Source organism: Xyrauchen texanus, chromosome 9, assembly GCF_025860055.1.
Source record: "Xyrauchen texanus isolate HMW12.3.18 chromosome 9, RBS_HiC_50CHRs, whole genome shotgun sequence".
Lineage (NCBI taxonomy): Eukaryota > Metazoa > Chordata > Actinopteri > Cypriniformes > Catostomidae > Xyrauchen > Xyrauchen texanus.
The window spans coordinates 24,258,557-24,281,338 of NC_068284.1; the positions used below are offsets into that span (position 1 = coordinate 24,258,557).

A 22,782-nucleotide genomic window follows, 5' to 3' on the forward strand; every position below is an offset into this window, starting at 1 on the left:
ATCTTGATATAGCCAGTATTAACATTTTCAATCATTTAAAATGACTTTTCATAGAAGTAACAAAGCCAGGGCTGTAGCAACCTTTATAATCTGGTGAGTGGGGACACGTCACACTTCTAGAAATGTATTTTTAGGAAATGAAATATTTTATTTATATTTTAGGGAATTATACATTATATTTTAAGTTTTGGCAACTGTGCAAGGAAATAGTGGCCGGCCTCCTTAATGACTTGGAAGCCTCCGTCAACCTGTCGGTCCGGCAGGGAACTGAACCAGCGTACAGACCAAGGGGCTACAGCCATCATCTATTGTTTGTCAGGACTACAGGGAAAACAATGTTAGGTTAATGACTCCAATGCTACTTTTAAAACATGATTAAGCTGCTGATAATAAAAGTAATTATTTTGCATTATAACTTCGTATGGAACGTAGCGCGTAATTTACTTTTGCATTAAAAAGTGGCATTTTCTTACCATCAGTTTTAAAAAATTTGGTAAATGGCGGAAATTCAACAAACCCCCTGGAGTTTTCTCATGAACCCCCACTTGGGAAACCCTGGACTAAGACATGTGAATCTCACCGAACTCTTCATTGCATCTAGTATAAAAATCAGACTGGACGTCAATCTATCTGCGCTGGTCAGTGTGAGCTGCTCTCAGTGGAGGACTGTCTCACAGATGGCTAAGTAGTGATGGACAGACAAGAGGGCAGGCAGACTGTCATAATTTTGTCCTAGATGGAGAGGGGAATTATCCTGTAGGAAGGTGCCCTGGCAGGGCGGCATTGCTTTGACAGTGGACAGAGTGCTGCAGGGCAGTGCACTTGAGGACAAAATCTGCCTCTCTTAAGAAATCACTAACCCTTGTTAATACTGACTGCAACTTGATGACTATGTGTTTGTGCATGGCCATGCAAGTGTATTTTTATTGGCACTGGCGCATATTGGCCTTGGTATGTAGCATCATCTCCATGGCCAAAAGTGACATTTCTGGTCAAACACTAAGCTTGACGTCCTCTATTATGGATTGAGCTTGCCAACCCTGCAGTCAGGCTGAAAGACACTGTACCCTCAGACTGTGCCTACTCTGCTTAAAACGTATTGACACCTGCACATGTACTCTGCTATTTGGCACCTGCATCTATTCAAGGCACTCAACCCTATTCCAGAGTTGATATTTGCCTCATATTTTCTCAACTAGGTGTCGGATTTCACAAGTTTGTTCAAATGTATGTGTTTTATATTTTTCATGAGCGCTTTTATTTAAAATGTAATATATCATGCACTCATAGAGCACTTTATTAGGAGCACTATGGTTCTACTAAAATTGCCCATAAGCCTCAAGATTCAACTTGTTCGACGCTGCTATTCTGCTCGCTGAGTCACATGAATAAGTAGATGTACAGGTGTTCCTAAAAAAGTTCTCAGTGAGTGTATATGGGAAACAGACCCATTTTTCAACCTCATTTCAGGAGTACACTTGGTGTAAAGAACTAGTTACTAACATGCTTGTGCTTTTGGCTAGACTTAAAATATACTGTATGCATTGGCTTTAAGATTTTAACTTCTATTTTCACTTTTCAAAGCACCATAACATTTAAAACCTAATATTATTCAATATATATATATATAATAAACAAATATATTTAGCACCTTTCTGTGTAATAATATTGTGCAATTAATAAATTATCTATACAGTTCTAATTGACATACAATTATGATAAAAGTTAGAATCATAAATTCTGATTTGACTGTTCACACTGAAGTTACATTGCAAAAAATCTGATATTTATCCAATTTATTTCCAAATATGAAATGGTATTCCTGTAAATGTAATTTTTGCTATTTATACTGTCATTCGAAAACATTCCTGGATCAAATTTGAGGGGATACATTTTGGCCACATTTAATTGCTGGGTGAATGTAGCCTTAGTTTATTTAAAATGTTTTTCTAGGTTGCCAGCCTTTTCTGCATATTTGGAATACATTACATTTTGAGTGTAGTAAATGGTAAAAGTCCTTTCTCACTAGACCATGTCTTGAAAGCACTAGCAGTGTTTACATTATGTAGAAATGTATTCTACTTATCTACTCCCTTGAATATTTGTCCATCTATATCAACATTTTGGTCTGAGTTGTACTGGACAGTCTTGGACAGCAAGTGTTAATATACTCCTGTTTTTCCTTACAGCTCTGTGTGACATGCACCCGATGAGAGCCTTGTTCCTCATCCCTAGAAACCCAGCTCCCAGGCTCAAGTCCAAGAAGTGGTGAGTGCCTCTCTTTGTTTACAGAGGACCACTCCCCCTCCCCCCCACCACCTTCAGAGCCTCGCTGAGACCAAACAAGATCTCACAAATGCACTGTCCAATCTACTATTAATCAAAAGGTCCTCAATACTTTACTTACACTTCACTGTTCACTTCATCTGTCATTTGTGATCTTCATGTGTTATGTCTGCCCTTCAAAATCGAATGCCTTGAGTAACGTTGCTTGTCACGTTAGACATAATGGGTTTTGTTTAACAGTGACTGATATTTCATTATTTCTTAATATTCTTGAATTGTAAACAAAGTAACCTGAACTGCCTGAACACAGCGTTAATCTTGCAAGATGGTTGGCAAAACAAAACATCAAATACATGAGGTATGCATCTAAAAGTTATCAAGTAACTAAATAATCAAAAATAAGCACAGAAGATAAGCCATCAGCAGTTGTTCTACAGGGTCTGGTTTCCTCCAGTGTTCCCCTCAAGCTCTTTCTCATATTAAGGAGAGTGGGGTAAGCTGTGCCACTTTTTACAAAAAAAGATGATTTTTTTTTTATTTGGTCAACTTTAGCAGTACACTAGCATATAGATGGCCTTTAAATGGTCGCATAAAAAGTAAAATGATTATAAGACAACATTTTAATTATTTAATGGGGTTATTCAAGATGGCGACACAGTGTTTGCCCTCTCAGTATGTTTACATGCACTATAAATGCTAGATTTCAGTCGGACTGAACTAGATAATTTGACTGTCGCTCTTCTTTGTCCGTCATCTGCACACGTTAATCAGACCACAAATCGCCATTGTGCGCATGTTCCTAAGGACCAAGGTTTGTATTTAACATTTCCTCAGCTGACATCCCTCTTTCAAGTCGGGAACTAAAAACAAATGTTTTTCATTTTGGTTTGTTCTGAGCGAAAACATCATTTTCTCATTCCGGTTCCAGTGTTCTGTTGCCTCCTTTCCTATTGGTAACTTGTTGGAACAAATTTAAAGCACACTTAACAGCATTTTTTTTAAAAGTGACAGTAATCTTTGCTAAAGGTGGGTTATGTACTAGTTGCAGTGTTACCAGATCTCTCAAGAAAAAAAAGGGCCTGGTCTAGAAAAACACGCTCAAAATACGATATTTGCCTCAACCAAAAGCAATGAAGTTTTTATTTTTTTTTCTCTCTTGTGGGGCAATCATCAGCAAATAAATCATAACAAGCAAAGTATAAGCCTTTTCTATAAAAAAAAAATAAAAAAAATCAATAAATGTATGCTTAATTTTAAATATATCCCCAAAAATATTTCAAAAATACATCTGGCCATCTAAAATCAACATATAGCCAAAATCCTTGGACATTTGGACTAAACGTCATTTTATGTGGGATGAATAATTTTATTTTAAACGTGTAGTAATTATTTAATAATTATAAAATCATTTATTTTACTTGTTTTAATTACAGATCTTCTCGGTCAGAACCTGGCAGCATCAAATCTGTATTAATTCATCATATCTAATAATAATTCAAATAAGACTTGGAAACAGCTGAGAAATTTACTTTTTACCTCAATATTTATCCATAAAAAAATATTTGAACAAACTTAACCATTTATCAATATTTAGAAAAAACGTTTTCACTCTGGAACAATTGAAAGAGAGTTTGTTCCTGTTTTCAGTTATGTTCTGCAAAAAAAATTAAAATAAGGTTTTTGTTTTCATTCCTTGGAACGTTTTCAGTCCCTGGTTAAAATGTTTGTATTAAGCTTTGTGCCATTTATACTTGAACCGACAGATGAAGACTATAGTTTGACTATGTAGAAGCCCACTGTAGCTTGATAATTACTGCAAATATAAAGGTACGGATTGACACATCTTGCCCCACATGCCCTTATCTGCAGGTCTAAGAAGTTCCAGTCATTCATTGAGAGCTGTCTGGTGAAGAACCACAACCAGAGGCCCAGCACAGAGCAGCTCATCAAACATCCCTACATCAGAGACATGACCAATGAGAGGCAGATCCGCATTCAGCTTAAAGACCATATCGACCGCACCAAGAAGAAGAGAGGCGAGAGAGGTGAGCGTTCTGGCTTTTACGGCATACAGACACACTGTGACCTTATCAGCTATCTATAAGCATGTCAAATCAGATATGCCCTGTTCTGTGTGCTACTCGTGTTTTCTGTACATGCTTTACATTAAGTGCACAATAACAAATTACTTCAAAGTACCATGAGGAGAGATCAGGCATGTAAACCATGTGGCTGAAAAAGTACCCCACATAATACTCCATCTCTGCTGACATTTAGCATTTATAACATAACGCATGACCTCCATTATTTCCCATTTTCCATTTGGCTTGCTTTTCCCCCCAAATAGCCCCTTTAAATGTTGCTTGAAGTTGTATCACGTGAGAGTTTAGCGATAATGGTTATTGCTTACCCTTCTCCAAATGGCTGTTTTGACAGTCTCCATTCCGGATGTTGCTGTGCTGTTATTAATGATGTTATTGAGAAGAGAGCAGTTTGAGCAGATGTAGGCCTAAAGCTTTGCACACTTATAGTTCAGAGTGAATGTCTGTGTATTTTTACATTTAAAGAAATATTTCACCCAAAAAATGTAAGTTCTGTCATGATTTATGCCAGTAGAGATAATTAGCTGTTAATAACTTAATTTTGGTCTGTTCCTCAAACAAAGCTATCATATGGCATAAAAAGATGTGGAATATAGCACATGAGTTATATGAACTACTTTTCTGGTGTTTTTTTGGAGCTTGACAGCCCAAAACATTAAGTTTCATTGTATTGAAAAGGGCAGTGTCAACATGTCAACTGAAAAATGTGTATTTTTTGGTGAACTTTTTTTTTAATCGGTAGTTTATTTAAAGACACAAACAGGGTTGTTTATATGAAGTAAGGTTAATTTAGTATAGTAACATTATTGTTTCCTCCTTTGGATTAACTGCTTCTGCATGTTTTAATCACATTGGATAAAAGCGTCTGCTTAACTAGAACAAGTGTAAATAAGTGTCTTTGCGGCTCAAGCCTTTCTCACATGTCTCACAGTTTGTCTGACAGGCTGTGCTGTGTTCAGAGCAGATAAAGGTGCTCTTCCTCTGTATTTCAGCCAGGCTTCACTCTGTTTTGTCGTTAAAGATAACAAGAGTAGACATTTTCCTATTAGTCCCACTCCCACATCTCAGTATGTCCCCTCAGAGTGTACAGCCATGTTTTTTTTTCTTTTCTCAAAAGTCATATTTTTCGCTAAATGCTGTTTGACTGTTTGTTTAAAATTATATCAAGCTTTGCACTGCATGACTACAGTTTAAAGTGCTGTTAATATGGGGACATAACATGGATTTTTTGTTTTGTTTATTTTTTTGGTCTTTTGTACATCAAAATGTTCAAATGTAGACATAGATGTATGTAGACTCTGTTTAAAATCAAAACTCCCTTTTGAAACTCATAATGACTCCCTTTCAAATCCACCCAGACCATTTATCAAAACTAAGCTGCTAAAAATGTCATTCAGAAATGTTCTTGTTTATGAAATCACAACTATGAGGACCACCATCTTTTACATGTCAACAGCTACTCAGAATTCAGCAACTTGGCCTGCTTCAATGAACGACAGTGTGAACTATGCTGGAGTCATGCAATATTCAGTCGCCCCATAAAATACTTTCCCACTTGTGTAGTTGATCAGAAGTGTCTGTGACTTATTCCTGTTGCAGCTGATCATGTATAGTCAGTTAACAAATAATTACCATATAACAATAAATTAAATGTTTTGATATAATGAAGCATTTGCACTGAATATGTTGGCTTAGTAGGATAAATTGTTAGCTTGGGGAATGCATGATGGATTGTTAGCTTATCAGGCTTATCGGTTAGCATGTTAACTTGGGGTGGGTAAAAGTATAGATTTCCCGATGCATCGCGATCTTCATTAGAACGATCTCAATATCGATTCTTAAATCCCAAGATCAATGTTTTACTCTATGCACAACCCTCCACTATAATCAGAGGAAAACTCTTGCATCAGCAACACTCACGCTATGCGAATAAAATGCATATATTTAACAACTAGCATGTAATTGTTTAGATTTCACTCACCAGTTATTGTGTAATATAGTGGTGGAGTATTCAACAGCTAGATCCTTGCACTGCTTGTTGAGAGCAAAATTTGTTCTGTGAAATGAATGTCCAAAAACGAGATCAACGCAATCCATTTGTCATTGAATAATTTCTCTTATAATTTCTATTTCATTATAATCATGCATGGCACAGAAGAGAGAGAGCCTTTGAAGTCCTCACTCTTTAACATGTACTCTTTTACAGACGCTCTTTACAGAAATGCCGGTTTTGTAAAAGAGGCGGTACTGGTTTTAGTATGTGTTCAACAAATCCCTTGAAATACCTGTAAATAGTACATTAATGGCAATAGTGCAATTAAACAATTAACGTATGAAATATAATATTTATTGATTGAATACATGTATTAGTTTTGTGTTTTAAAAAGCCAAAATGTGACACATTATGAAAAGGTAATAAAATATAATAAGTAAAATCAATATTTTCGGAATGTACCTAGTTAGAAGGTCCTCTGTATAATTAACAGCATTAATTGGGAGATAATTTCTTTCACATGTAAGATAAAAGGGACATTATAACAAAAAAATACCCATATGAAACGATATTGAATCGGAATCAAATCGAGAGCTTGCGAATCGGAATCTAATCGAGAAATCTGTATCAATATCCAGCCTTAATGTTAACTGAAAATACAAAGAGAAATGTTTAATTTGACCATTTGTTGCTATGGTTATATTATGTGAGATGTCGCATATAGCTTACACAACATTAATCGATACATTTTCTTGATTAAGACTTAAAAAAAATCTTAAACGATATGTAAAATTTCAGGCACAGAATTCAATACCCAAAACATCTGCTTTCAGCCAGTGAAATCTCTTCAGGGGCCTAGGGGAACAGGATATTGCACAACCAGAGATTCTTTTATATACTGAGATACCAACCTCTGCGGCTCTACCATAGGAGAGAGCTTATTCGGTCAACCTGGATCACGTGAGTCTTCTAAGCCAATCATATAATGGCCCTGATGTCAATGAAACGCGTTCAGAGTCTTTCAACGATGAATCACTGTTTGCTGATACCATACAAATGATTGGGGAGAGCCATAAACTGACACCTTTCGCAAAATTGTCCGGTCTCTTATAAAACACCAATATTATTGTAGTGAACGGCACGCAAAAGGACTGTTTAGTGTAAAACGCATTGAAGGTTAGTGGACAGGCAATCAGTTAATTAAGTGATGAGCTGTATACTCATAAAATCAGTTTATTCCGCATACTGAAGCATCTCCTCCACTGACATCTATTCATAAAGAACAGCCTCTAGTCTCCTTGTCAGTGTGGTGGTACACTGACGTTATGCTTTATTTGGCTCCCCCTGGGAAATGGGCGCTTACACAACACTGGTACTGGAAGGTTAGCCAATCATAACACAGTTCATTTGCTTATAGAAGTCTTAAAGGTAAAGTAGCAAAAGCAAGTCTTAAAGGTGCGGAAGCAAAAACAGTCTGCTTAATTCTATGGGTCAGAAAGAGGGTTGAAATGGTTTATTTAAATTACAAGTGATTTTGGTGCTAGAAACCTAAGGGTACTGAATGTAGAGTTAGCTGACAGAGACCCCATCAGGGAGAGTTTTACATATTTGAATGTGACCTTTTGGACATTTGTTCTCCTGCAGATGAGACAGAGTACGAATACAGTGGGAGTGAAGAGGAGGAGGAGGAGGAACGCGATATGGGAGAACCCAGGTACAGCCATCATGAGGCGTATGGGGTTGAGAGATCTGGATGTGTGTATATGAGACAGAACTGATTAAAACGTCCACTGATCTGTCCCCCTACAGCTCCATCATCAACATACCCGGTGAGTCCACTCTGAGGCGGGATTTCCTGCGCCTGCAGGTGGCCAATAAGGAGCGATCGGAGGCCCTGCGCAGACAGCATCTGGAACAACAGCAGAATGAGGGACACAAGCATCAACTACTAGCGGAGAGACAAAAACGCATTGAGGAACAGAAAGAGCAGAGGCGCCGATTAGAAGAGGTATACCATAGCGTGCATGTTGCGTTAGACTGTTGAGTAATGTCAAACTTAGCTGAACAGGCTGGATTTATACCAGCTGTAGTCTCATGGCACAGGATTAATTTTAGCTTAGATAACATGAGCTGCACTGAGCTGATATGAATAGCACCTTTCTTAATGTAAATCTCTGGAGTCTTGCTGCTTTCATCCACTTAGACCTGCCCTGTGATGTAAAGAGATTGTGCCATTTACATTGAGACATTTCCAGTTTAGGGCATAGTCACACACTCATAAACACCAGCATTCCTCTCCCACAGGGATTGGGCTTTCAGAATGAGTGTTTTTAAAAAAAGACTTGGCATACCATGAGGCCAATGGTCCTGTTTAGGCACTGATTTTGGGAAGCAGAGACACTGTGTACTAGTGATGTGATAGTTTTTTATGTCAGGTTTTGGAATGCAACTACAAAGGCAGTTGAATACTATTGAATTAAGCAAATTTGTAAATATCACTATGATTTTAAAATATTTTTATTTCCCCATTAATTTCCTACAGATTGTCTTGTGACTTGCTAGTGTGAGTGTTAAGACGGATGTTTTAATAGTGTCTCTGATTTAAACTTGAGTAGCAAAAATCCAACAACGTAAGAAAACTGTTTAAAGGGGTCATGAAGTGCTATTTTTTTATAATTTGATCTTCCCTGAGGTCCACTGATAATGTTATGAAAGTTTTTTGCACCAAAACATTTACAATTTACTAATATATGATCATTTTCCACTCTGTTTTTGGCCCTGTGTCTGAACTACTCTTTTTTTTTTTTTTTGGCCTAAGCACCTCCTTAAAACTTAAAAGTAAATGCCCACTGTTCTGTTTGGCTAACATCATGCAGTCCCTCAAATTCAGCAAACTTAATCGGAAGAGCATTATAAAACATAATTGCAGGGTTTACACTTAACGGATATCCAACAAATTGCATCTGAATATATTTAACTTCACCTCAAGCACAGCTGTTAACACACGACACCATAAACTATCAAACAGTCATGACATGAAGTATTCATGATTGAAACGGTTTACTTAAATTTTTTAAGTGTTTTTAACTGCCCCCTCCTTCAATAACAGTTCCTTTGCAAAGCTTGAATCGTATTTTGTCTGTCCACATGCAATCCATGCCTGACATGAGCCGAAGAAATTGCACATACATAGTCCAAATAACGGTGAAATTCTGCACATACATACATGACACCGAAATGGTCTAAGACTTGCATCGTCAAAGACGTTCATCATCAAAGACGTCCTATGTTTACATGCACCAACAATTCAAAATAGTGCAGATGGGCAAAAGAATGTGTCCATGACGTGTTTGTGCTCAAAGCAACACAGGCAGCAGCTGAGTGAGAGAATTGCTTCTCTCTTTTAGAGTTGTTACTTGACACAATTTCTTTTAAAATTGGCACAAGATATGTATCGTGTGGTCAAAGATGTCTGTCTAGTGCATGGCTAATTAAAAAATAATACAAAATTGTCCAGATGGGTCAACTTTGGTGTTATGTTAGGAATAGTTAACCACAGAAGGCCTGCTCTTTTGACTTGAATTGTGCACCAGTGCAAGGGTTCGATGACACATGTTGTAGAAGTGTAAATACAAATGAGCAAAGTGAGCAACAGATTTCAAAATGAGACATTTCAGGCATTTATGAGGGTGGCAACTATAAATACTCTTTTTAGAATGGGGAGGAAGTTTTGAGTTCTAAAATTTACAGTATGTTTTTATAGTACAGTTACCTCTTATGTCTAAATATCAAGGAACATTTTATTCTCCATTTCATAACCCCTTTAAATGAGACTTAAAATTATTATTGATTTTAAAATGATTATTGTCTGTTTTGAGACAAATAGGCAAGCACACAACACTTGCACACATCCCATAAACCGGTAAGAAAGCAAAGGCAAAGTGCAAAGAAAATTTGGGTTAATGGGCAAATATGTACCATTTGATTTTAGGCATTTACATGAACTTACGCATTGTCAGCTTATTAAATAAAATGATTTATTTTTAACTTCTATTTTTACTGTGTTTTACTTTCATAAAACATGTTGAATATTCTTGGCCACAATGGATGTTAGGTTAAGGCTGCTTTGATTGAAAAAAATTGGCCTTTTAATTAACTGCAGAGCAAATGTATGAAATATCAAGCTATATTTTAAATATATATATGAGATTTTTGTTTTTGCTATATCACCCAGGCTTAACACCTACTGGTTTGTATAATTGAGGACAGTAGCTGGTCTGGCTGAAACTGGCACTTTATATCTGAAAAGCAGCACACATTAGCAAATAACACACTCCAGTGAAGCTTCATGAGAGCCCCATTACATTACAGCAAGAAACCGGAGGACATGGAACAGAAAATATTTTTTGGCTACTACACTGTTGCTACTGGATGTGAAGATTCAACTGGTGATTCAGCTGTATGATGGTGTGTTTGGCTCTTTTGTCTCACAGCAACAGCGGCATGAGCGTGAGCTCCGAAGCAGCAGGAGAGGGAGCAGAGACATCGCTATGAGGAGCAACTCCGTCGAGAGGAGGAGAGGAGACAGGCCGAGAGGGAGCAGGTATATAGAGTAAATGCACACAGTGTTTTTCACAGCCCTGCTCCACTGACACAGCTGGAAACCAATTACACACTCAATTAAAAGAAAGGTAATTGTTGGGAAATTAGGTGTGGGGGGTGTACTCAATCTGAGAAATCCCCTGTTGTGTCTCTTGGGATGTCCTCTTTGGAAAAAAATTATAATAAATTAGGTAAATATGTGCAAAATGTTTTTATTAAAGTTAGGGTTTGGGTTAGTCTGTAGTATTTCTAATTGTTCTCATATAAAAACAATATAAGTGTGTATATATATGTCCTCATTTATATAGCCGTGTGTGTGTGTGTGTGTGTGTGTGTGTGTGTGTGTGTGTGTGTGTGTGTGTGTGTGTGTGTGTGTGTGTGTGTGATGTGGAAGTACTTATTTATAAGTATCTATAGTTTGGGGACAAATTTGCAACTTTAAGTTAAAGATAAACCTGACAAACCCTTCATTTGGGGACGCCCTCATTTGGAAAAACTATTCATAATTAAATCAGTTTATATATACAGTTGAAGTAAGAAGTTTACCTACAACTTAGCCAAATACATTTAAAGTCAGTTTTTTTTTTTTTTTTTTACAATTCCTGACATTTAATCGTAGAAAATGTTCCTCGTCCTGTCAGTTAGGATCACTATTTTAATGCAAAATGTCAGAATAATAATATAGATATTTATTTATTTCAGCTCTTATTTCTTTCATCACATTCCCAGTGGGTCAGAAGATTACATATACTTTTGTAGGATCGGAGTAGTCTGGCATAAGGAAATTAAGAAGAATTAAAACAGAATTTCACCAAAATGGCCTAGAGCACCGAAAATTCCTCAAAGCCATAAAACTAAGAGCTGACAAAATGGCTCTCTAAAGTCTGGCATGGCCCAGCTAAATGACATGAACCACATCTGGACAATAAAATGAATAAAAGAGATATGTAGAACACAAAGACCTCTTCTCTTCCATGTTATATATCAGGGAATACCCCCATGACATGGCCAGCTAACCACCTCTCCCAAGAGACTAAGGGCAGAGGTTATGGGCAATTAAAGACACAGAGCTAAAGACCCTCATGTTCGCAAGATTGTAATATTAAGACATCTCAAGTTAATATAGGAACATTTCACACAAAGTCACAGTACTTTGCTGCGTTAAACCTATAAAATGCACAATGCAGTTGAACCAAAATGTACACAATGTCTAGCCTGTCTAGATAATTCTGAAAATGACGTTATGACCAGTGATCACTTATATAACTGACAAATTAATGATTATAGCCTGATATTATACTTTTTAAAAGTATGTGTAATGATTTGTAATTACTAATAACTGACAAATTGATGATTATAATCTTTAATCTTGTGTTAATGTAATTTTTACTAAGAATGGTAACTATTCAGGATAAAACGCCTCATGTTTACATTGAGATTCTTTCTGCATTTCAGAAATATTTGGAAACTGTTGGATCCAAGATATAAAATGTATGGTTAAAACATACTATTTTGAGCAGGAATTTTTCAGAATCCTTTACACAAAGGATTGAAAGTCAACTTTGAATAGACAGACAAATTGACCATATGACTCTGAAAAGCCACCTCTGATTGGCTTAGAGACTCATTGGTAGTCTCAGAGGAAGCCCTTCTGTTCTCTGCTACGTTACGGACACACACACACACACACACACACACACACACACACAACACACGTGACGGTCCTCCATGCGGAAGGCCTCGTCATCCATTGTTAGTATTTGGTAGCATTGCCTTTAAATTGTTAACTTGGGTCAGATATTTTGGGTAGCCTTCCACAAGCTTCTCACAATAAGTTGCTGGAATTTTGGCCCATTCCTCCAGACAGAACTGGAGTAACGGAGTCAGGTTTATAAGCCTCCTTGCTTGCACACGCTTTTTCAGTTCTGCCCACAAATCGGAGGAGATAGAATGCATCTCCTTCCTGAGCGATATGATGGCTGCGTGATCCCATGGTGTCTATACTTGCGTACTATTGTTTGTACAGATGAACATAGCACCTTCAGTTGTTTGGAAATTGCTCTCAGGTATGAACCAGACTTGTGGAGGTCAAACATTTTTTTTCTGAGATCTTGACTGATTTCTTTTGATTTCCCATGCAAAGAGGCACTGAGTTTGAAGGTAGGCCTTAAAATACATCCACAGGTACACCTGCAATTGAGTACACTTCCTATCAGAAGCTAATTGGCATTAATTTTCTTGAATTTTCCAAGCTGCTAAAAGGCATCGTTAACTTACTATATAAGTAAACTTCTGACCCACTGGATTTGTGATTATCGTCAATTAAAAGTGAAACAACACTTGTTAGAAACTAACAAGTGTACTTAAATGTCAATAAAGACATCTACTTAAATGTCAAGTAGATGTCCTAAACGACTTGCCAAAACTACAGTATAGTTTGCTAGTATTAAATCTGTGGAGTGGTTTAAAAAAGAGCTTTAATGACTTCAACCTATGTGCATAAAAACTTCTGACTTCAACTGAGTGTGAGTGTGTGTGTGTGTGTGTGCACGCGTACATACATACATACATGCATGCATAAATGCATATATATACATACATACAACGACATACACACACACACACACACACACACACACACACACACACCGATCAGCCGCAACATTAAAACCACCTGCCAAATTTTGTGTAGGTTCCCCTCGTTCTGCAAAATTAGCACCAACCCGTGTCTCAGAATAGCATTCTGAGATTCTTTTCTTCTCACCTCAATTAGAGATCGGTTATCGTAGTTACCATAGCCTTTTTAGTTCGAACCCATCTGACCATTCTCTGTTGACCTCTCTCGTTATCAACAAGGCATTTCCGTCCACAGAACTGCCACTCACTCTGTTTTTTGTTTTTTTGCACCATTCTAAGTAAATTCTAGAGACTGTGGTGCGGGAAAATTCCAGGAGATCAACATTTATGGAAATACTCAAAACAGCCCATCTGGCACTAAAAAGAAAATTAAACTTTATATATTTTTTAATAGTGCAAAATTATTTTTAGGGTTAGAATGCAGTCATTATAATTAGATTAATATAAAGACTAGTGCTGGAAAATGTAACGCATTCATTTCTGCGATTAATAGTTAGACTGAATAGAATAGTAGACTGTTTAACGCATTCAAATATAAACGTAATTAATGCAGTATCCATTTTTTTTAAACTTCACTCATGTTTTTACTCATGTAGCTAAAATTCCCATATATAAATTTCAAGGAGGGACATGCTCAACTGCACATCCCAGCACAAAATCTGATTGTGTGGAGCAGTGCATGCTTATTCATTACACATGACAAGAGTGGATTAACGGTACAAAGATCTGAGACTTCACCGGCAAGTGTTGAGCCAGGTATGGAGAATATACGAGCAAGGTGCCATATCTCAAGATACTCACAGTCACCTGAACCAGTCATTGTCAAGCTAAACCACGCATGAGAGACCCAGCGCGTGCGTGATAGAGACTTAATGGCAGCCAGAGAAAATAATAGATTTGAAACTTAAGCAAATTAAAGTTCAGCATATATCTGTATGTATAGTGTCTTAAATGCATTAACTATTTACTCTTAAGTTCCTTGCCAATAAAGCTTGTTATGAATTGAATCTGCCCATTTGATCTTATTATTAAATGTCTATTGGAAAATGGCAGAAACTTTTACAACCATTACAATGTCCACATATTTTATGGCTTGTAAAAATATATATTATATATACATATATATATATACTGTATACCTTTTTAAAAATGTGTCAAATTAAATCTATTTGCAAAAATGAATATTTTACCATTTAGTAATTATAGTAAATTATGAAAAAATTTCTTTCAAGTTCAAGACAAATTATTAAATATATTTGATTATATTTTAATGTTTGTTTGTAATGCACCATGATTAATCACGATTAATCACAAAAACTGCAATTAATTAGTTTTTTACTATCGATTTTTAACTGATTTACAGCCCTAATAAAAAGGCTATGTCCCAAGTAAGTGTGTGTGTGTGTGTGTGTGTGTGTGTGTGTGTGTGTGTGTGTGTGTGTGTGTGTGTGTGTGTGTGTGCGTGTGTGCGTGTGTGCGTGTGTGTGTGTTTTTGTGATTTACGAGGACAATTTTGTAAGTTACAAATTAGTAATTACAAGGGTATTATGCTATAAATGTGATTTATGAGGACATTTCTAGTGTCCCCATAATTCAGATTGCTTAAAAATCATACTAAACAATGTTTTATTGAAAATTTAAAAATGCAGAAAGTTTTCTGTGATGATTAGGTTTAGGGGTTGTGTTAGGTTTAGAGGATAGAATCTATAGTTTGTACAGTATAAAAGTCATTATGTCTATGGAAAGTCCTCATAATGATAGGTAGACCAACATGTGTGTGTGTGTGTGTGTGTGTGTGTGTGAGAGATGCTTGAGTCAGATGAGTCACACAGGAAATGAGCGCAAATCACAACTGCCTTTATCTTTATCTGCTCCATGCTGACTGATCATCTAACATACTTAACTGCAAAGGGTGTGTGTGTGTGTGTGCCCACATGACCTTCAACTGTGCTGCCAAAAACCCCAACCCCCTGTTTCCCCCCCCTCATGATGTTTGAAGGGATTGTTGAGTCACTGGTCACTCCGCTCTGACCCAGACTCACACAGCGTTCCTGCTGAAAAGATTTTTCCATCATCTTCATCTCACAGTTTAATGGGTTTGCTCTGGAGTGCAAGCAGTAATACTTCATTCTCTCTGCTTTCACTCCCACCTTCACTCTTTTGTGCGCTGATTGGGGAAAAACTCCCAGCTCACTTGCGCGCTCTATCTATTTTCTCTATCGCTCTGTCTCAATTTTTAATTTCAAAGTACTTCATTGGCCTGATTGTGTTTACATAAAATATTGCCAAAGCATCAATACAGACAATGAGTAATGAGTATTTGTCTGTCTGTCTGTCCCTCGTTTTATGTATCTGTCATTAGGGCTGAGCAATTAATTGCGGTATGACATTGTGCGAATAAGCTGCGATTTAATTAAATAAATAGTGTGCATGTGCTGCTCTCTGCACACCTCTCTGTTGTGGATTACACATACTCAAAGCACATAACATTACACCAGGTTTTTGTGGACAGAATAGTGAATGAGAGCATTTCTCTGCAGTAATGGGCCATTGTCAACTGAACTACAAACAAACGTCTTCAGTGTTATATTAAATCAAAACCAAAAAAAGTTTTGCTTTAATAAAGGCTTATAGGTTTAACCGGACATCATAGCTTTGCCACATACAAGTGTAAATTAGTGCATGAAATTAGTCAATAAAAATGCTACTTTTTTTAAATAATAAGAATAAGAATATTATACAAAAATATATTTCCAAAATAATGGTGAAAAGTGGGCTGGGACTCTATCACAAAGTGGATTAAAACGGGTACAAATTTTACATTTTTTTGTCCAAATCATTTAGCCCTATCTGTCATTCTGGCTGACTGTCTGTCTGTCTGACGTTCTGTCTGTCTGTCTGTTGTTCTGTCTGTCTGTCATTCTGTCAATCTGTCATTGTAACATTTTTATCATTCTTTTTTATCTATCAAACTTTTTGACTTCTGTAACATCCTCCTATCACACTTTTACTCTGAATCTTGTATAAACTGCAATGCTTTCTGTCTGGTGTTGATTTTGGGCTATAGGAGTATATCCGTCGTCAGTTGGAGGAGGAACAGAGGCAGCTTGAGATCCTGCAGCAGCAACTATTGCAAGAGCAGGCTCTCCTACTGGTAACACAGAGAAGAGACTTGCCCCGCTGCATCCCTGAACCCTGTCCTCTTCCTTTCCCGAATCCCCCCCTGTCCTCCCACACATATACCCCTGCCTGACCCACTGCTACAGTGACCCATATCATATCATTCTGTTGTGTGATGTTTGTGTGGTTATTCATCATGATTCCAATTCTGTTTACTGTTTTGATACGATTAAATCATTGATTCATTTTTTTGCTTGTATTTATACCTTGACTATGTTTTACCTGCACAATGCAATTTTAAGAACATGAATGTGGATATTTTATGTGGTACCAGAGTGATGTCAGGAAATTGTAGGGGGGAGGAATGGGATAGGGTCAAGTTGCAGGCCTATCTGAGCACCATGGCACCAACGTGTCAAGCGCAAAATCTCAAACAAAATCGCTAACCTCTGCATCACATCTCTGAATAGAATGCCGTTTTAAATATAATCCTATACTATGTTGTGGCAATCTACTGCCATATTCAATAATAACATATTCATCTAAATATGTCCAATAGTTTTTTTATTTGTTCCTGTAAAGTGCTTTGATGCATTTTGAGTGAAACTATGATAGGTGCAGCACACTGAAGCAGGAATTCCCTTCCTGAGATGGAGTGTTTTGCAGTTCTGAAGAGGCCAGAAAGAAGCAATAAAACGTGCTTTTCATTGAAGCCACTAGGGAGAGCGAGAAACAGAGAATGGCGAGAGTTATAAAGGAGTGACATTTTTTTCATTTTTTCTAGGTAGCTTTGTTCTTTAGCTACAAACTTAACTGAGAATGTCATAGATGTAAAGGAAAGTGGTACTTGCCTCTTTTTCATCTGTAGCTACAGTAGCACTCTCCCAGAGCTGTGCCACACAGGCAGAGCAAATGCCTAGAACTGGATGGTGGCACACATCTGACTGTGTGTAGTGTTGTAATTATGACTTCTAGAGTAGATCAGGAGCAGAATGTTATTCTCTGCCTGTTTGTTTTGAGCTATAAGCTTCTACCCTTAAAACGATCCAGCATGTGTATGTTTTGCATGTGTAATTGTGTGTGTCGGTGTACTGCCAAGCATGTGCCAAGTGTAATTGTGCTTTTGTGGGATTGTATTTCAATCCATTACTGCATGGCCCTTGTATGGAGTCTCAGAATAGCTGCACTCTTTTCACTCTTTGTCTTCAGGAGTACAAACGTAAACAGCTGGAGGAACAGAGACAGGCGGAGAGATTACAAAGACAGCTGCAGCAAGAGAGGGCATACCTCGTCTCTCTCCAACAGCAACAACAACAGCAAGACTCAAGACCTACAGATAAGAAGCAACTTTACCATTACAAAGATGCTGTCAACCCCAGCGACAAACCAGCCTGGGCCAAAGAGGTAACACTGCTGATTCCAAAATACTCATTGATTCTCTCCAGTTGCATTTGTTTGTTCTTCATTTCAGCATTGCAGGGCTGCCTAAAGCTGCAGTAATATTATGCATTCCAGCACTCTTTTTAGGGGTCATAGGCACATTGGAGTCGATCTGGGAACTCAAAGTCCAACACAGCGGATCCTGATTGAACCAGATGAATTTGGACAGATTAACACTTTATTTTTGTCCTAGTGTATCAGCAAAATGGGCACCAGAGACTTCAGTCAAATTAGAACACAATATGTCTTAAGGAAACAGTATTACAGGGATCCCACAGAAAACCTTTTAAAATTGTGATTTCCATGGCTGAACATTTTTTTATTTTTTCTGTGAATTACGGAGTCATTTTTCGATATTATTGTATAGATAGATGCAATGAAATCGAATGGTGACTAAGGCTGTCAGTCCCTAATATTCTGCCTAACATCTCATTATGTTTTAGTAAGTCATAAGTTTAAAACAATATCAGCTTGAGTAAATGGTTACATGTTATAAGTGGATGTGGCTTATTTGCCGCTTTTTTAAACATAAACAGAATATGGAAAACTGTTACACACAATTAATTAAAGCTGATGCTCCCTGTTAAAAGGAGCCCAAATAAACCGTGATCCGATGTGATTGACTAGGCATACTGAGCGGTGGAATAGAAATTCGTCTGCTACCCAGTCCCAATGGCCATCACATGCAGCATCTATCAGTGCAGTTTATACACAGTTGTAGTTTTTATATTGGTAAAATAGGGTTTGTTAAATAACTGGAGCTCTTTCTTTTGATCTACATTTGCTGCTCTGGTTTTGCCTTTGCTTTCCTAAGGATTTCATTTTGTCTTGTCTGACTAACTTATGTGTGTTGACCAAAACCTCTTGACTCACTGTTTCAGGTCCAAGGCCGGCCCCTGAAACAGATCAACCAACCAATCAACAACAAGCCTTCCTCGTCCCCCTCCAGTCAGCCGAACACCCCTCGCCGGACCCCCTCTGCCCCCGTTAACCAGCTTCCCCTAATTCGCGAACAGGTCACACAGCATTTACAACATCGGAGGCTGTCCGCGCAGTCCTCCACCCAGATCTCAGGCCAGCAAGACAGTCGAGAGAACATAAGTCAGCAGGTCCGTCAGCTCAGGGCCTCCCAAAAGGCTGGGCAGGAGGCCCGCGGACGCAAGCCCGAACCTGCAATCACTAAAGCGGTTAGTTTTGATAACCTGGCCTGTGCCAGGTTGAAGCCCCGCAACACCTCAGTCTCACCTTGCCATAGGACAGATGTAAATTATGATGAGGAGCTGGTCCCAAGATTTTCTGTTAGCCAAGAGTGCCTGATCATAGACAAGTGCGAGCTGTCCAAGTCAGCCCCAGAGAGCTCCCTCCGAGAACGAAAGGCCAGAGAGCAACTCCTGGCTGTGCCACAATGGCAGTGGGCCCTTAATTCGGAAGATTCCATTTATGCGCGTCACAGCTCCTCTGCTCTCAATCTGTCTTTATCTGCCCCGACGGATCTTCTCAGGCAGAGTTTTAACCAGCCTATTTGACGCTCCAAATCTTGTGAGCAGGCGGGCTTCTTTACCGTTGCTCTAAAGCAGCTTCATTTTGTATTGAACTGGATTGGGCTTTCTCCTCGCAGGTCACCCAAAAGCAGCCCTTCCTCTTCTAGATATTAGTCACCCAGTAGCCGCCGCAACTCCACCTCCCCTGTAGTCTCCCCATTATCTCCCCCCTACGATCAGGTCGATCAGGTCCCTTGTTAAATGAGGTGGTCTGCAATAATTGTAAATAGATGTAAATAGTTTTATACTGCCACGATTCTTTTTAAAATAATTTGCTCTCTTTATTCTCAAATAACATAATGGCATAATTTCACTGCTGTGGAGCTGGTTTAGTTTGGCCACTGATCAGTGTTATTACAGACAGTATGTACCACATATAATGCTTCAGAGTGGAATAAAGTGTTTAAAAAGATTGGATGTATTATAAAAAAAATTTTTAAAAACTTAAAATGTAGTAATTTCATTTTTAGCCATACCCTAAAACAAACCATAAAACGTAAACACAGAACTGTCATGAAAATATATTAATTAACAGCAAACAGCTGTACACCCTCCATGATTGTTTAGCCCCTTCCATGCCCATCGTATTGGCTCTTACTCATCAGTGACATCATTCAGGCCCCTCTATCATTTGTCTGGTGCTGACCTGATTCTCAGCCCCATCAGATGGCCCACCACACTGTCTGGATGCCTTCTGGGTTTGTGTAAGCTTTAGCTATTGATTCAGTCCAGTCCATTGCTGGGTAATTCTGGGTGCATCGCCTTTTGGTGATGGAGCTCTTTTCTCTCTCACAACTTGACATGTGGTGACGTTCTCCATTAATATTAGACAAATAAATGAGACTGTGTTTGGAAAATGTATAACATTTGTGCAATAGTCTAAAAAAAAACCTTAGTGCATCAGCTCTGACAAACATAATATCAGGGTCCAAACGTTTTGCCACACCTGCCAATGGCGAGTGAATTGAGAATTTTTTTGGCCATAAATAATTCTTACTGGCCAAGAACCTGTATTGTGAAGTTTTTAAAATATATATATTTTGTGCTCATGACAATGGGATTATTTAGCTGTTTTTTCCTTATACTGCATACTTGGCTGTTATTTCTTATTTACGTATATTATCTACATTGTTTCAATTCTTACAGTTTGATTCTAACTATTTATGTTTCAGTTCTTTTTAGAAGCAAGTAACTTCATTTTATTTACCTGCCTAAGCCAATTTTACTCACATTTTGCACTTAGTGAGCATTCATTTTGGACCCTGCATATAACACTGGGAAGTGTTCAGTTTTCTGTATTGCAAGAAAGCACTTCTTGGAAACAACTTCTGGAAAGCTGAATCAATTCCTAAATTTATCTTAGACTAACAAAAAAAGTAAAACATATTAACAATAAAAGCAAAAAAATTAACCTACATTTTGATTGTAGATATAGTGGAATCATGCCTCTGAGCAAGCATCTCTACACTAACCTCTGATTCCTGTTCAAATTTGACAAGTTTCTTCCCCTTTAATGTCTACAGTAGGATTCTGCATCTCTGAAACTCTGGGATGGTTAACAAATTTCTCTCCTTAGCTTCTGTTCTTCTGAAAGGATCTGTTGGTGCAACAAAAAGCCCTCAGGTTGTGAGATACTGAAAGAAGATAACAGTACTTAACATATTAGATATTCTGACAGTCACAAATTCCACATTTCATGAATAAAGATACAAGTTTATACAAAAGATAGTGATAACCTTGATTGCACCACAGATTGCTTAGAAATTCGATGTTCGGAACTCATGTCGTGTTTCATCAAGCTGAAAGACATTTACCAAGCAGCATCTCACATCTTTTTCTATTGCCAAAGCAGATTCTTTATTCACTGAACTTAATTGGGATTTTAGCCAACTTTTTTTACTTCCTAAAAGGTCATAAATCTTTGTCAACTCTGTTCTTATAGGGGCTATTAGATGGTGCTGGTCCGCTCTAACTGATCGTTGTATGAATGACCTGATCAACATGCAACTGCTAATTCAGCCTAATGTAGTATACCTAATAGTGTTTTTCTGTTTCAGATGATGTCATAGTTTCTAATGATTAACTTCACAAGTAGCATCTGCTGATATGTTTCTGTCATTTTATAATTCATGAAGGTTGAGGAGCGCTCCAAACTCAACCGCCAAAGCTCTCCGGCCCTGCAGCATAAAGTGGCCAACCATATCTCTGACCCTTCTCTTCCGCCACGTTCAGAATCCTTTAGCAGTGGTGGTATGCAGCCAGCACGGACTCCTCCTATGCACCGTCCTGTGGAGCCACAGGTACTGTACAAGTTCATTTAGCTGTTTGGTCCAAGCACTCATTTTTTATTTATTGTCGTAAATGTGGGCAAGGCTAGACTTTACGTCATTAAAGAGGTTACATAAGCTCCCTTGGGATGGTTGAAAACCAAATATGCTGCTGTGTTTTGGATTAATTGCAGAGGTTTGACTGTACATGCAGGAAGTCCTGCCAAAAGATCATTGCGGTAGTCCTGTCTAAATATGATAAGAGCTTGGACAAGACATTGTGTATCAATGACAAGACGTTGTGTAGCATGTTATGTAGTCTTTTTATATGCTGTGACATGTTTATAGGAATTTCAAGATTTAAAAACATGTCTTGTGACATGTGTTCTGTTCTAGTTGTTGTGATGTGTTTAGCTTCTTTCTTTTTTATTTTCAGTCTGAATGGCCCCTTAGAAGGCCACTAGGCAGTAAGGCAGTTCACAAGGTTTTTAGAACAGCGCTATATTATTACAATCTAATCATTGGTTGCTTTTTCATCCTCTCAGATGGCTCATTTGGTTCCTGTGAGGTCCCACAGCTCCTCGCTGTCAGTCTCTCAGTCTTTGCATGACCAATCTGCCAAGGGCGTTTCAGCCTTCCAGGAGAGCCTAGTGTCCCATCGGCCTGAGATGCCACGCCAGAACTCCGACCCGACTTCAGAGATGCCCCCTGCGACCCCTCGCGCACCCAGCCGTGAGGAGAAATTTGACCGCAGTTCCCCCTGGCTGAGGGAAGAGGACATTCCTCCCAAGGTC

At 38.1% G+C, this 22,782-nt stretch overlaps 1 protein-coding gene across 1 annotated transcript in view; it reads left to right on the top strand.

Annotated features, from left to right (window-relative positions):
* The window catches only part of LOC127648830 (TRAF2 and NCK-interacting protein kinase-like), a 156,332-nt gene that overhangs the window by 100,665 nt on the left and 32,885 nt on the right, over nucleotides 1–22,782 (top strand). Inside the window, 11 exon segments of the mRNA XM_052133604.1 lie at nucleotides 2,190–2,268; nucleotides 4,156–4,331; nucleotides 8,026–8,095; nucleotides 8,191–8,389; nucleotides 10,875–10,896; nucleotides 10,899–10,984; nucleotides 16,688–16,774; nucleotides 17,950–18,144; nucleotides 19,062–19,367; nucleotides 21,857–22,021; nucleotides 22,534–22,779. Of these exon segments, the coding sequence (XP_051989564.1) occupies nucleotides 2,190–2,268; nucleotides 4,156–4,331; nucleotides 8,026–8,095; nucleotides 8,191–8,389; nucleotides 10,875–10,896; nucleotides 10,899–10,984; nucleotides 16,688–16,774; nucleotides 17,950–18,144; nucleotides 19,062–19,367; nucleotides 21,857–22,021; nucleotides 22,534–22,779 (1,631 nt within the window).